Genomic DNA, 14,358 nt, shown 5'->3' with positions numbered 1-14,358 from the left:
CCAGCACTTTGGGAGGCCAAGGCAGGTGGATCACTTGAGCCGAGGAGTTTGAAACCAGCCTGAGCAACATGGTGAAACCCCATCTCTACTAAAAATACAAAAATTAGCTGGGCATGGTGGTGTGCAGCTGTAGCTGTAGTCCCAGCTACTTGGGAGGCTGAGGTAGGAAGATTGCCTTGAACCCAGGAGGTCGAAGCTGCAGGGAGCCAAGATTGCACTACTACACTCCAGCTTGGATGACAGAGTGAGATCCTATCTCAAATATATATATATATAAATAAAATAAAATAAAATTTAGAAGTCACATTGTCACCAACCAAAGATGATACAGTACCATGTACTAAGTAGTGTGATTAATTAAATCCTCAAAACTGGAAGGAAACACAATAATAGTGTACATTATACAATAATAATATTAACTTTTTTCCTAATACATATGTTGACTCCAGATTTCTACACTGAATACCTATTAATTTTCAAAATTAAATTTACAATCATAATTTAAAAAAATCATCTGAAGGAATATGGTTCAGTTGCAGAATGGTGGTGTTCAAAAGATGTGTCCTGGAAAGAAACACAAAAAATTTCAGTCTATGTGCAGAATGGGTAGAATTATGCATGCATTTTTTCTTGTTAAAATTACAATTTATTTTTGTTTGGTTTGGGTTTTTTTATTTTGATTTTTTATAGAGACAGAGTCTTGCTGTGTTGCCCAGGTTGGTCTTGAACTCCTGGGCTCAAGTGATCCTCCTGCCTTGGCCTCCTAGAGTGCTGAGATTACATGTGTGAGCCACCACACCCAGCCTGGTTTATGTTTTTATTTTTATTTTTTTGAGACAAGGTCTTGCTCTGTTGCATAGGCTGGAATGCAGTGGCATCATCTCAGCTCACTGAAGCCTCTATCTCCTGGGCTCAAGCGATCCTCTAACCTCAGGGTAGCTGGGGCTACAAACATGCACCACGATGCCCAGCTGATTTTTAATTTTTTCGTGGAGATGGATTTCCACTATGTTGCCCAGGCTGGTCTAGAACTCCTGGGCTCAGGTGATCCTCTTGCCTTGACCTCCCTAAGTCCTGGGATTACAGGTGTGGGCCACCATGCCTGGCATACCATAATTTCTGAAACAGTGTATGCACAATCAATCAAAATAAAAGGCAAAAGAAAATTTATCAAAGGTAAGAGGACCAGCTTTAAAAAATATTCAAATGAATCCTTACCGTAAACAAGGATTGCAAAATCCTGCCTGAAAATATCTTCATCTGGTGATACTGAAAATATGTAACAATTGGTAGAGCATACACCTGAGCAATCAGAGCAGACATTTATAGTAAACAATGCTCATATCAGACTGGCATCCCTAAAATAAAAATCACCATCCACACCAGTCCTCCAGCCCCAGAACAAAATATTTAGCCTCAGCCCCTGAAGCTTAGCTCTTTTTCACAACAGGAAGACTCTTAGGCTGTAGAAATAGGTATAAAGTCAAGTTTTCCAAACCAGAATACTCCAAAGATTGTAAGGTCTAGAAACCACACCAGGCACCAGTCTGCAGGGAGGAAGGAAGAAGTTCTTGCTGCTGCTCCCTGACCTCACCACCGTACTTCCTGTCATCTGGTGCTCTGCTCTTTAACTGTGACATCTGGTCCACACATCCCCTTCTCCTTTGGGCAGACCCGTGCATTCTTTTTTGTTTTTAACCTTCCCCTAAAGATGCACACTCATGCATTCTTTAAGATCGGCCTCAAAAGTCACTTCCTTCGTGAAGTCTTTTCTCAAACCACCGAAACCACCAGGCAGAAAATTGTTCATTTATTCAACTGATTTTTACTGAGCACCTACTGTGTTCCAGAGCCCTGGCTTATCATTTACTGAACTGTATGACAGCCATGTCTGTGGGTCTGACTCCGTGGCTGTTGGATATAGTCATTTAAAATACACTTGAAGGCCAGGTGCACTGGCCTACGCCTGTAATCCCAACAGTTTGGGAGGCTGAGATGGGCAGATCACTGGAGGTCAGGAGTTAGGGACCAGCCTGGCCAACATGACAAAACACTGTCTCTACTAAAAATACAAAAATTAGCCAGATGTGGTGGCGCACGCCTGTAGTCCCAAGCTACTTGGGAGGCTGAGGCAGGAGGATGGCTTAAACCCTGGAGGCGGAGGTTACAGTAAGCCGAGATTGTGCCACTGCACTCCAGCCTAGGCAACACAGCAAGACTGTCTCAAAACAAAACAAAACAAAAAGCACTTAAAAAGGCATTTTTTTCCATGTGGAATGTTGCCTATTTCATGTATTCAATAGTAATAGATACTCATTCACTCATTCCACAGCCTGGTGCAGTGGAAGGATAAACTGTTTTCTTTTATAGTGCTTTGTTAGAGTTATTTATAGAGTTATTGTTTTATGGAAGTATAAACTTCGAAACCAGACAAGCTTGAGACACTGGTCCTGTCCCTTACTAGCTGTTTAACCTTGAGCAATGACTTACCCACTCTGAGCAGTTTCCATATCTGTAAAATGAAGAGAAGAATGGTATCCTCTACAATGGCTGCTATGAGGATTAGATGAACACATTGTAGAAGCTCCAAAAATTTATGGCAAAGTGCTTTCTAATCTATAAAGAGCTACAAGAGTGTGCATGATGATGTGTGAGCAGGTAGTACAGAAAAAAATATAAGACTAGCAAACTTGCAAACAAGTGACAATTATTTAAAAGTTAGGGCACAAAACAGCAGAAAAGCAAATGGATTTTCACAAAATATTTATTCTTATGTTGGGGGAAATCTAGTTGTTAAGTGCTTGATACATCTGCAAAAGGAAAACATCATCTGTCCACAAGTATAACCATCAGCACTGCTCAGTAAATACCAATACATACGTTTATATTTTATTTTATTTTATTTTACTTATTTTATTTTATTTTTTGAGACAGAGTCTCGCTCTGTTGCCCAGGCTGGAGTGCGATCTCGGCTCACTGCAACCTTCGCCTCCCAGGTTCAAGCAATGCTCCTGCCTCAGCCTCCCAAGTAGCTGGAATTACAGGTGCCCGCCACCAAGCCCAGCTAATTTTTTGTATTTTTAGTAGAGACAGGGTTTCACCATGTTAGCCAGGCTGGTCTTAAACTCCTGACCTCAGGTGATCGACCCACCTCGGCCTCCCAAAGTGCTGGGATTACAGGCGTGAGCCACTGTGCCTGGCCCCATACATTTAAACAAAATAAAATCCTTGGGTGTCCTGGGATAAATTGAAAGTGAGGATTAAGTTTATACAGAAGTTTATTTACTGATAACTAATTTCATAAACACCATAATCATGACAGTAGTGATGGCAACCATTTTTGACTACCTATTTGTATCAGTCATTTTATATACATTAGTTCATTTAATCCCTACAACCTCATAGAAGAGAAATGATCACTCCCTTTCCACTAAGGAAATAGAAGCCCCAAGAGGCAGTGTGACTTTTCCCAGGTCACACAGAGCAAAGAGAGTGGGATGGAAATACAAATCCAAAGTTTATTTCAAAAAAGTAAGTTATTTTGCTCCCCAAATTGTACCAACCTCATGAATATTTCTCCTCCTAACGTTTACCTCCACAATCCCAGTTACAGTTCACCCTTCTAGTCAACAAGTACTTCTTCATTTTTACCCAGAAACGCTCTGTCAGCATCATGTTCCTGCATCTGCCTGTCATTTCCTGGCTCTGTAGTGGGATCCAATTCATTTCCCTCTTCTTCAGTTCCCCAAATGCCATCTTCCTTTTCTTCCTCCATTTCCTTTTTCTTCTTGGCCTCTTCTGCCTGCTCTCTTTTTTCAATTTCTTTATACAGTTTTCTCCATTGCTTCTCTTAGGTCCTTTTAGAATGTGGAATTTCACAATAATTTACAGATAATATAAACAAAGTTAACCAACTTTAGAAATATCTGGCATCTTCCAACAGTCAGTCAGTCATTTATTTATTTATTTATTTATTTACTTATTTATTTTTTGAGACAAGGTCTTACTCTGTCATCCAAGCTGGAGGGCAATGGTGTCATCTTGGCTCATTGCAACCTCCACCTCCTGGGCTCAAGTGGTCCTCCCACCTCAGCCTCCTGAGTGGCTAGGACTACAGGCACATGCCACTACACCTGGCTAATTTTTTTTTTTTTTTTTGTATTTTTTGTAGGGATGGGGGTTCACTATGTTTCCTAGGCTGGTCTTGAACTCCTAAGCTCAGGAGATCCACCTACTTCAGTCTTCCAGAGTGCTGGGATTACAGGCGTGAGACACCGTGCCCAGCCTTCCAACATTCTTAAGATTTCCGGGATAGTGTTTATTTACACACAAAGTTTCAGCATGTGTAGGGTGAATAGAAATATGTGTGTGTGTGTGCACGTGTGTGTGTGTAGTTTGTTCATAAATAAAATTGGTTCCAATTTAGCACATATTTATTGAATGCCTACTGAATTGCTAACCACAGTGCTATAATAGGCAATCTACACACGTTATTTATATTCCTCACAACAAAGTATGAGGTGTGTTACTTGTCCTACTTTCTAGATGAGAGATCTGAGGTTCAGACTTCCTTATACTTTTCTTGGTGGCCTCCTCAAACTGAAAGTAAGCCCCATGAAGGTAGAAACTTCTCTGTTTTATTTAACTACTGTAACCCCAGCATTTACAACAGTGCTTTGAACAGGTACTCAAGTACTTGTCAACTGAATGTATGGTTTAATAATAATAGCTACCATGTATTGAGCACTTACTATATACCAGGAACTTGTAAGATAGAGGCTATCATTATTCTCCACTTATAGATGAAGAGCGGTTAAATAACTTGCCTAAGTTCATACAGCTAATAAATAATGGAGCCTGGATTTGAACTCAAGCAGTCTAGCTCCAAAATTCAAACTCCTAACCAATATGAAAAAGTACCTTCACAAAACAATTTTAGATATAATCCCAAAGTAAAACAAGACAAAACCAGACTAAAAACTATTACAAGGTTTAACAATTTTTCCCAGAATGACCACTTCATTTTTTTTTTTTTTTTAGACGGTGGCTCACACTGTTGCCCAGATTGGAGTGCAGTGGCCCAATCTCAGCTCACTGCAACCTCCGCCTCCCAAGTTCAAGTGATTCTCCTGTCTCAGCCTCCCAAGTAGCTGGGATTACAGGTGCACGCCACTGTGACTGGCTAATTTTTGTATTTTTAGTAGAGACGGGGTTTCACCATGTTGGCCAGGCTGGTCTCGAATTCCTGATCTCAAATGATCCACCCACCTCAGCCTCCCAAAGTGCTGGGATTATAGTCGTGGGCCACCACGCCTGGTCTTTCAATTTTTTTTTTAAGGAAATATTAAGTATCAAAGTTCTTTAAAAAAAAAAACTTTTTTTTGTGCCTGTGTTTTTGCGGGTGCTCTAAGCATGAGCTTAATCTGCCTATTGGGTAATCAAGTATTGGCCACAAACCTGCTTTTGAATGGACCTTCCTGCAGAACCAGGACATCTGGATAGAGCTTGTCAGGGTCATGAGGCCATTGCCCCAGGTATCACTCCACCCATAAAATAGTTCTAGGAGGCCGGGGAAGCTGGTAAACAGCACTCATCACCTTCCTTCTTTCTCGTAGCCATCCAACAGAAAATAGGCTCAGGCCTATTTTCTGTAATCCCAACACTTTGGGAGGCTGAGGCAGGTGGATTGCTTGAGCCCAGGAGTTTGAGACCAGCCTGGACAACATGGCAAGACCCCATCTCTACAAAAATGTTAAGAAAAAATTAACCTGGCATGGTGTCATGCATCTGTAGTCCCAGCTACTTGGGAGGCTGAGGCAGGAGGATCACTTGCACCCAGGGGGTTGAGTCTGTAGTGAGCTGTATTCTCACCACCACACCCCAGCCTGGGCCAAGAAGCAAGACCCTGTCTCAACAACAACAAAAAGCAAAACAAAACAAACAAACAAAAGAAAATGAGCTCAGTAGCTCCCTTCTAGATCAATGCACTATAGCAGGTAGTCTAACACACAAAAAGAGCATGAGAGGCCAGGAGTTTGAAACCAGCCTGGGCAACATAGCAAGATCCCATCTCCAAAAAAAAATTTTTTTTTTTCAGACAGTTTCGCTCTTGTTGCCAGGCTGGAGTGCAGTGGCGCATCTCAGCTCACTGCAACCTCTGCCTCCCAGGTTCAAGTGATTCTCCTGCCTCAGCCTCCCGAGTACCTGGGATTACAGGCATCCGCCACCACATCTGGCTAATTTTGTATTTTTAATAGAGACAGGGGTTTCTCCATGTTGTTCAGGCTGGTCTCAAACTCCCAACCTCAGGGGATCCACCCACCTCGGCCTCCCAAAGTGTTGGGATTACAGGTGTGAGCCACCGCGCCCGGCCGAAAAAAATTTGTTTTTAAGTTAGCTGGATGTGGTGGCACACTTCTGCACTTCTGTATTCCTAGCTACTCGAGAGGCTAAGGTGGGAGGATTGCTTGAGCCCAGGAGTTCGAAGCAGCAGTGAGTCAAAATCACACCACTGCACTCTGTGCAGACACAGCAAGACTCTGTCTCTTACAGATATAGATATAAATATAAATATATCTATATATATATACACACACACACACAGAGGGAGAGAGAGAGAGAAACTGCAGGGAAAAATAGATGCATAATTGTAGCTGAAGACTTGAACATCCTCCTCTCAGAAACTGATACAGCAAGGCTTGGATAGTATAATTACCATATTTCAACAATTCTACATCCTGTACAAGAGTAGACTCTAGATGGTTAAAAATATAATAAACATGGAAAGTAAAATTATAAAGAAAAATATAAGAGACTCATAGTTTGTGACTCAAAAGGGAAGGCAAAACTTCAACAAGTCAAAGGCCGCGGATGACTTTGAGTACTTTATACTCTGAATTTCAGTTCCCATATCTGAAAAATGGAAGTAATAATATCTGTCTTGCTGGGTTGCTTTAAGGCTAAGTGGGATAGCGTTTGGAAAGTGCTGCCAGAGCCACAAGTACAAAATTATAGATGTTCAGTGAACATGAGTTCTTTCTCCCACCTCTCAGGGCTGAGCGACCAAAAATAAGACAGAGACTATGCGGCTGATTTTTGAAATGCAAAGAATAGTGAACAACTGAGGAGTCAGACATTCCCCAGGTCTTATTTCCAACTTTTTGAGCAAACTCTTCATCATTTGTAAGAAGGAAATTGTCAGAGATGCTGCCCGATTTTACCTGTTGAAGTGAAAACAACAGGATTATTAAAACTAGGTGCCTAAATGTTGAAGGGCTTAAAACGCACCTGGAGACCTTAGCTAAATGCATATTCCCAGGCTACTGGCCCAGAGGTTGTAATCAATAATTTGGGTTAGGCAAGGAAATACAAGCGTTATTAATAACACAGAGGGTCCAAAATCCTGTACTGCCCTAGCTGATCTGCTCTAGAACAAAGTTAATTTAGTTTCCCAAGATTCTGTGCTCCTTATGCCTCTAAACACTGTTTTAGAAGGTTGTGAAGTAACTTCTTTTTTTTTTGAGAGGGAGTCTCGCTCTGTCACCCAAGCTGGAGTACAGCGGCGCAATCTCGGCTCACTGCAAGGTCCGCCCCCCGGGTTCACGCCATTCTCCTGCCTCAGCCTCTCCAAGCTGGGACTACAGGCGCACGCCACCAGGCTCGGCTAATTTTTTTGTATTTTTAGTAGAGATGGGGTTTCACCGTGGTCTCGATCTCCTGACCTCGTGATCCGCCTGCCTCGGCCTCCCAAAGTGCTGGGATTACAAGCGTGAGCCACCGCGCCCGGCCGTGAAGTAACTTCTATCACTCCGCTAGCCTCCAAATTGGTGCCCACTGGCTCTTGCCCCAGCTCAGATTGATAGTGCCTACTTCTGATGATACTTACATATAGACGCCTTTAAAAAGGTGGCTGGGTGCAGTGGCTCAGCCCTGTAATCCCAGAACTTTGGGAGGCCGAGGCGGGTGGATCATGAGGTCCGGAGTTCGAGACCAGCCTGGCCAACATGGCGAAACCCAGTCTCTACTAAAAATACAAAAATTAGCTGGGCATGGTGACACATGCCTGTAATCCCAGCTACTCAGGAGGCTGAGGCAGGAGAATCCCTTGAACTAGGGAGTCGGAGGTTGCAGTGAGCTGAGATAGCGCCATTGCACTCCAGCCTGGGCAACAAAAAAGTTATCTCCTTAATCGGAAAAACTAAAAGACCATAGGAAAAAGAAAAGTTTCAACAAGAAATGCAAGCAGAATTTAGATTCCTTTTTTATTTTATTTTTATTTTTTGAGAGGGAGTCTTGCTGTGTCACCCAGGCTGGAGTGCAGTGGCATGATCTTGGCTCACTGCAACCCCCACCTCCTTGGTTCAAGTGATTCTCCTGCCTCAGCCTCCCGAGTATCTGAGATTATATGCATGTGCCACCATGCCCGGCTAATTTTTTTGTGTGTTTTAGTAGAGACAGGATTTCACCATGTTGGTCAGGATGGTTTTGAACTCCTGACCTCAAATGATCCGCCTGCCTCAGCCTCCCAAAGTGCTGGGATTACAGGTGTAAGCCACTGTGCCCAGCCAGATTCTATACAATGTAGATCATGTGCTATAGTTCTCTATTTTTTTTAAATAACATTTTTAGTATTTACGATGAAAGGAAAAGATTAATGAAATCCATGGTATGTAATATTTTCCGTGTTTGTTTATTGAATGAGAAAGGAACAGAATACAAAGAACACAAGTCATGGAGTCAGACCAGCTCAACCACATACTAGCTGTGTGATCTCGGGCAAGTTTGCTCAATCCCTCTGAGCCTAGTCCTTATAAGTAAAGTAGGGAAAATAATAACTCCCTGACAGTAGTTTCATGAGAATTAGCGATAATATATGTAAAGCACACACTGTCTAGCAGTTAATAGTCACCCAATAGACACTAGTGGTTATTATCATAATTTTCAGTACCTGAGTATGTTTCAAAAAGGGCAAAATAATGGTCATTTTATAATTTTTTACTTTTGCAGTATGTTAAGTAAATCATGAAGTCAATTTCATGGGAGTATTTGTATAACCAACTGGAAAGTCTGTAGCATGAGTAATCCTATGTCCCTCCCTAGGCTTTGAAAAAACCCCTGCCTTGAACTCATGGAGGTAGAGAGTAGAATGAGGTCACCAGAGACTGGGAAGGGTGGGAGTGGAGCTGGGAGTAGGGTGCTGTGAGTAGTGGAGATGGTTAATGGGTACAAAAACATAATCAGGTAATTTCAGAACTTTGGGAGGCCGAGGTCAGGAGTTTGAGACCAGCCTGGCCAACGTGGTGAAACGCTGTTTCTGCTAAAAATACAAAAAATTAGCTGGGCATGGTGGCAGATGCCTGTAATCCCAACTACTTGCGAGGCTGAGGCAGGAGAAATGCCTGAACCTGGGAGGCGGAGGTTGCAGCGAGCAGAGATCTCACCACTGCACTCCAGCCTGGGTGACAGAGTGAGACTCTGTCTCAAAAAAAAAAAAAAAAAAAAAAAAAAAAAAATATATATATATATATATATATATATAATCTCAAACTAAGTAGAATGAATAAGATCTAGTATTTGATACCACAACAAGATGGCTATAGTCCAAAGTAATTTATTATACATTTAAAAACAACTAAAAGAGTGTAATGGGACTGTTTGTACCACAAAGACAGGGTAAATGCTTGACGTGATGGATACCCCATTTACCCTGATGTGATTATTACATGTTGCATGCCTGTATCAAAATATCTCATGTATCCCATAAGTATATATACCTACTATGTACCCACAAAAACTAAAAATTGAAAACAAAAACAAAAAACCCTGCCTTACTGTTTCATGGCCAAAAATGTTTTCTTGTTTTTAATAAGAAAGGCTTTTATTTGGCTTACATTACCCAACCAACCCTGTCTCCAAGAGAAAAACAAGTGATAAAATAGCCACTTTGAATAGAGATAATTATTTTGCTATGAGCCATTTTTTAACAATTGGTTTTTAAAATTCCTTCTGCATCTTTAAGATATTTTCTTACCCTTGGGATTTTTTTTGAGTTGTCAGCAGTCTTGCTAGGAGAACCGCCTATTTGTTGGCTTTTCCATTTTCCCTACTTTCATGAGAACTGCTCCTAATCTCTCTGTTCTTTTTAGTGCCCCTTTGCCCCCATTGCCCTTACATTAAACTCATGGGCTATGAGAGTGCCAGTTCTGCATCCTAACTGGTCATCATGGTCTACTTATATATTATCTGTAAAAGAATTGTGAACTGTGTTCGACTAAAGCCTAAGGCCCTAAGGAATTCATTGAAAGTTACCTGTGCTATCCCACTTGAGTAATAACACGTAAAGAGTATAGGTTTGGCTGGGCGTGGTGGCTCACGCCTGTAATCCCAGCACTTTGGGAGGCCGAGGCAGGTGGATCATGAGGTCAGGAGATCGAGACCACCGTGAAACCCCGTCTCTACTAAAAATACATAAAAAAAAAAAAAAAAAGAGTATAGGTTTGGGCACTTGTTAGAGATGGGCCCTGACAAGTCAAGTCTCCTCTCTAAGTCCTCAGTGTTCTCATCAGTAAAATGGCAATGGTAAGTCCTATTCTCTTGGCCTCACAGGGCTGTGGCACAGACCATATGGTGTAAGGGATATCAATGTGCTTTGTATTATTGAAACCACCTTTGCCAAAATTATGACAGTGAGAAAAATCTGACATAGGAAAATTGTGACAGTGAAAGAAATCTGACCTAACCAACTCTATCTTGCTTCTAACCTCCAAGCTGCCCTTGTTCATTCCTGGCCATAGGCCAAACTAACTATAGGAGAAATTTAGTTTATAATCTAATTAAAAAAAAAAAGACAAAAACAGCCCCTTCCCAAAACAAACCCCCTCCTTGCTAGGGGACCAGACTGCCTTTGTAAAACTAACAAAATAGAAATTATGACTCAGGAGTCATGCAGCCAGAGGCCACCTCCCCAATTCTCCTATAGATAACATCACTATTGTAAAACCTAAGATTGGTATTTGAGGTATTTTTCCGACTCGGCATTCTGATGTAGAGTGCAGCTGGCACTACCCAAATTGATAAACTGGCTCATCTGGTCTTGTGACCCCCACCCAGGAACTGACTCAGCTCAAGAGGACAACTTTGACTCTCTGATTTCACACTCAACCCAACCAATTGGCATTCTCCATTCCTTAGCCCCCCACCTGCCAAGCTATCCTTAAAAAAAATCCTAGCCTCCAAATTTTCAGAGAGGCTAATATGAGTAATAATAAATTCCTATCCTTCTGCTTAGTGAGCTCTGCATTTATTAAACTCTCTGTTGTGAAAACTTGCTGTTCTCAGTGCTCCAGCTTTTCTGGGCAGCGGGTTAGATGAACCCATTGGGTGATGACATTATGACTAGGTTATACTTACTGTGGCTAAACTATATTCATTCCTTCAAAGATCATGAGGAGTCCCAACGGTAAGAGGAAGATTTTCTTTGTTCTCTACCATCTCCTCCCAGCCTCTGTGCTGATTTAAAAAACAAAACAAACAACAACAAAAAAAATGCAGTCACTTCCACCAAAGAAAAAAAGGTAAAGGGATTGTGTTTGGAGGTGTCAGAACAGGGAACAGGAGGGGTCAAGGATTAGGCAGGAAAGTTGACCATCTTACTAGGCTGGGACCAAGGAGGGATGGGGAGGGGATCTGGGCTGCCAGAGCATCTGAAGGCTGGAAATTGGGGCGGGGGAAGGTGAGGGAATTCCCACCCATCTCCATACTGAGAGTCACTTGGATTTCCAATAAAGTGCAGGGACCCCGTGGTAACCTGGATGTTCTGGGCTGGCTGAGTGCGGGGGCGGGCGGTGCGGGGGGTGGTGGAGTAGGACCTGTGAATGTCAGACCCGATTAGAAGTTAGAAGAAAACGTGCTCGCAAGGGAAATGTCAGCATTGTTCAGAATTCTCTCTCTCGCTCTCTCTAAAATACAGACACACACATACATACATACACACACACACTCGCAAAATTAAGAGACAATGCTGGAGTTTTAGAAATGTAGTCTCTTGGGCTTCATTGCAGACCTACTGGATCAGAATCTGTATTTTAATAAGACCCCCCACTGTATTCATATGCATGTTAAAGTTTGAGAAGCACTCCTCTGGCATGGTTTAAATTCTTCAAATACTGAGGTTTGACTGCTTACAGAGGTTGATAGAACCCAGAGCAATTAGTGTCAAATATTTTTAATTTTGTATATGAACAAAGATACAGTTTAAAATGTGTATCTTAATGTTTTCAGTGGGGGGATAAGCATTTTAATGAAATAATCGGATCAGGCATATTAATATGATCACATATGTTTACAAGATGTAGAAAGTTCTCCTTATGTATTAAAAAGAGACAACTGTAAAAAAAAAAACAATGCAAAGTGTATCCACATTCTTCAAATTAGAGAGGAAGAAAAGAAAAGAAAGATACGATGTGTCCCTTCCTCCCTTCCTTCCTTTTCTTCTGAACCCTTCCCCACTCCCCCACACATGCTCCTGGTTATTTACATACATGACATCCTTGTACTCTTATGTTGGTCTTCTTGAGCCAGAGAAGCAAGAAAGTATAAATAAATAAATAAAGTAGAAAATCAATAAACAAACCAAGAAAGCTTCAAATAGAGGGCGTCTGTCCCAGAAACCTTCGGTGGCTCTGAACTGTAGAAATCACTGATCAGAGACACAGAGACACGTGGCCATGGGACTTCGCAGGATATACCCAAGGACAGGTGGCTGTGGCTTCCAGAGGCTCTGTTGTACAGTGGGTGTAATCATTACGGCAAAGGCTTTAGAGGCTGACAGACCCATGTTTGAATCGTGTCTCTTCCACGCGTTAGCTGTGTGCTCTTGTACATGTCGCTTGGCATTTCTGAGTCTCAATTCTCTCAAACATAAAATGAGGAAATAATAAGGGATAATAGTACTTACCTTATAGAGTTGTGAGAATTTGGGGAGGTAACGTAGGTAAAGCACTGACCCCAGGCCAGTGTTTAACAAAAGTGAGTTCTCTTTCTCTCCAGGGGAATTCTTCATCCAGGACTTTGTAGATTATAGTTTCTAATAGACTCCTGGGAGGAATTATGGCCAAGGCTTTTACTCTGGGGCCTTGAGCCACTCTCCTTTCTCCTGATTTGGGGAGGAGTCCTCCCCATCTTTCGTAATAAGTCTCAGAGAAGAAAGAGATGGAGAGGACAACAACTTTTCAAAGGCTGGATTATTTGTCCCCTCCTCTTTACCTTCCAATTAAAGGAAAGATGACTGGCAGAAAGAGGGAAGCTGGGTCAGGACTTATCATCATGGCTGGGGCAATCGCCCCTAACATCTGTCCGGGGATTTTAATGTTTCAGAGTTTTACCACATCTCTGATTTCCCTTTATCCCTAGAAGCACCTCCAAGGATCATGTAGGACCAGCAGAAGCAGTGTAAAGTATTGGAACTTTGAATGTGACATCAGAAAGACCTGCACTCAGCTGGGCATGGTGGCTCACAATTGTAATCCCAGGCCGAGGCGGTGGATCACTTGAGGTCAGGAGTTGGAGACCAGCCTAGCCAACATGGTGAAACCCTGTCTCTACTAAAAATAGAAAAGTTAGGCAGGCGTACTGGTGCATGCCTGTAGTTCCAGCTACTCGGGAGGCTGAGGCAGGAGAATCACTTGAACCCAGGAGGCAAAGTTGCAGTGAGCTGAAATTGCACCACTGCACTCCAGCATGGGTGACAGAGTAAGTGAGACCGTCTCAGACACAAAAAGAGCTGTACTTAAATTCTAGCTTTTCTACTTACCTTAACAGGTGTATGTCTTCAGGCAAATTATTTAACTTTTCTGAGTCTCCTTTTCACATTTAGAAGGAGGAGACTTTCACAGTGTCATATTTTCACCCCCATCAATATTATTGATGCTTGCTCATTTTCTAATGTGGGACCTGAAATTTACCAGGTGCTTGAAGAATCTTTTTGTTTCAGATTCACTGATTCTAGGTAAATCAGAGGAACAAGCAACATGAACAGAAAAAATGTAGAAAATGCTATTACGCTGAAGTATAATTGTTGTTTCAGAAGTCCAGCATCTGGTGCACTTAACAATAGAGAATATATTAAATTTTTCCAAAATAAAAAAAAGTAGGAGACTTGCTAGTGAAAATTAAATGGCATATGCAAAGTCTTTAATACAGCATTTGGTACATGAGAGGGACTCAGTAAATTTTAGTAAATGTTATAATTATTAGGAAGAATATGACTGCCCCCATTTAAAAGATCAGCAGTCTGAGGCTTATAAAGACAAAGACTTATTCAAGTCTTATGATTTCCAGCCTGAGGCTCTTTCTACTTTG

General features: G+C 41.9%; 1 protein-coding gene across 1 annotated transcript in view; it reads right to left on the bottom strand.

Annotated features, from left to right (window-relative positions):
- Positions 1-3,334: 3,334 nt before the first annotated feature.
- The window catches only part of LOC129468949 (calreticulin-like), a 35,047-nt gene continuing 24,023 nt past the window's right edge, over positions 3,335-14,358 (bottom strand). Inside the window, 3 exon segments of the mRNA XM_063628242.1 lie at positions 3,335-3,849; positions 5,591-5,604; positions 7,135-7,220. Coding sequence (XP_063484312.1) covers positions 3,623-3,849; positions 5,591-5,604; positions 7,135-7,220 — 327 coding nt within the window. The 3' untranslated portion in view covers positions 3,335-3,622.

This window comes from Symphalangus syndactylus, chromosome 12 (genome assembly GCF_028878055.3).
Source record: "Symphalangus syndactylus isolate Jambi chromosome 12, NHGRI_mSymSyn1-v2.1_pri, whole genome shotgun sequence".
In the NCBI taxonomy this organism is placed as follows: Eukaryota; Metazoa; Chordata; class Mammalia; order Primates; family Hylobatidae; genus Symphalangus; species Symphalangus syndactylus.
The sequence above is the reverse complement of the archived record's forward strand: the minus strand, read 5'-3'. Positions and strand labels throughout refer to the sequence as shown.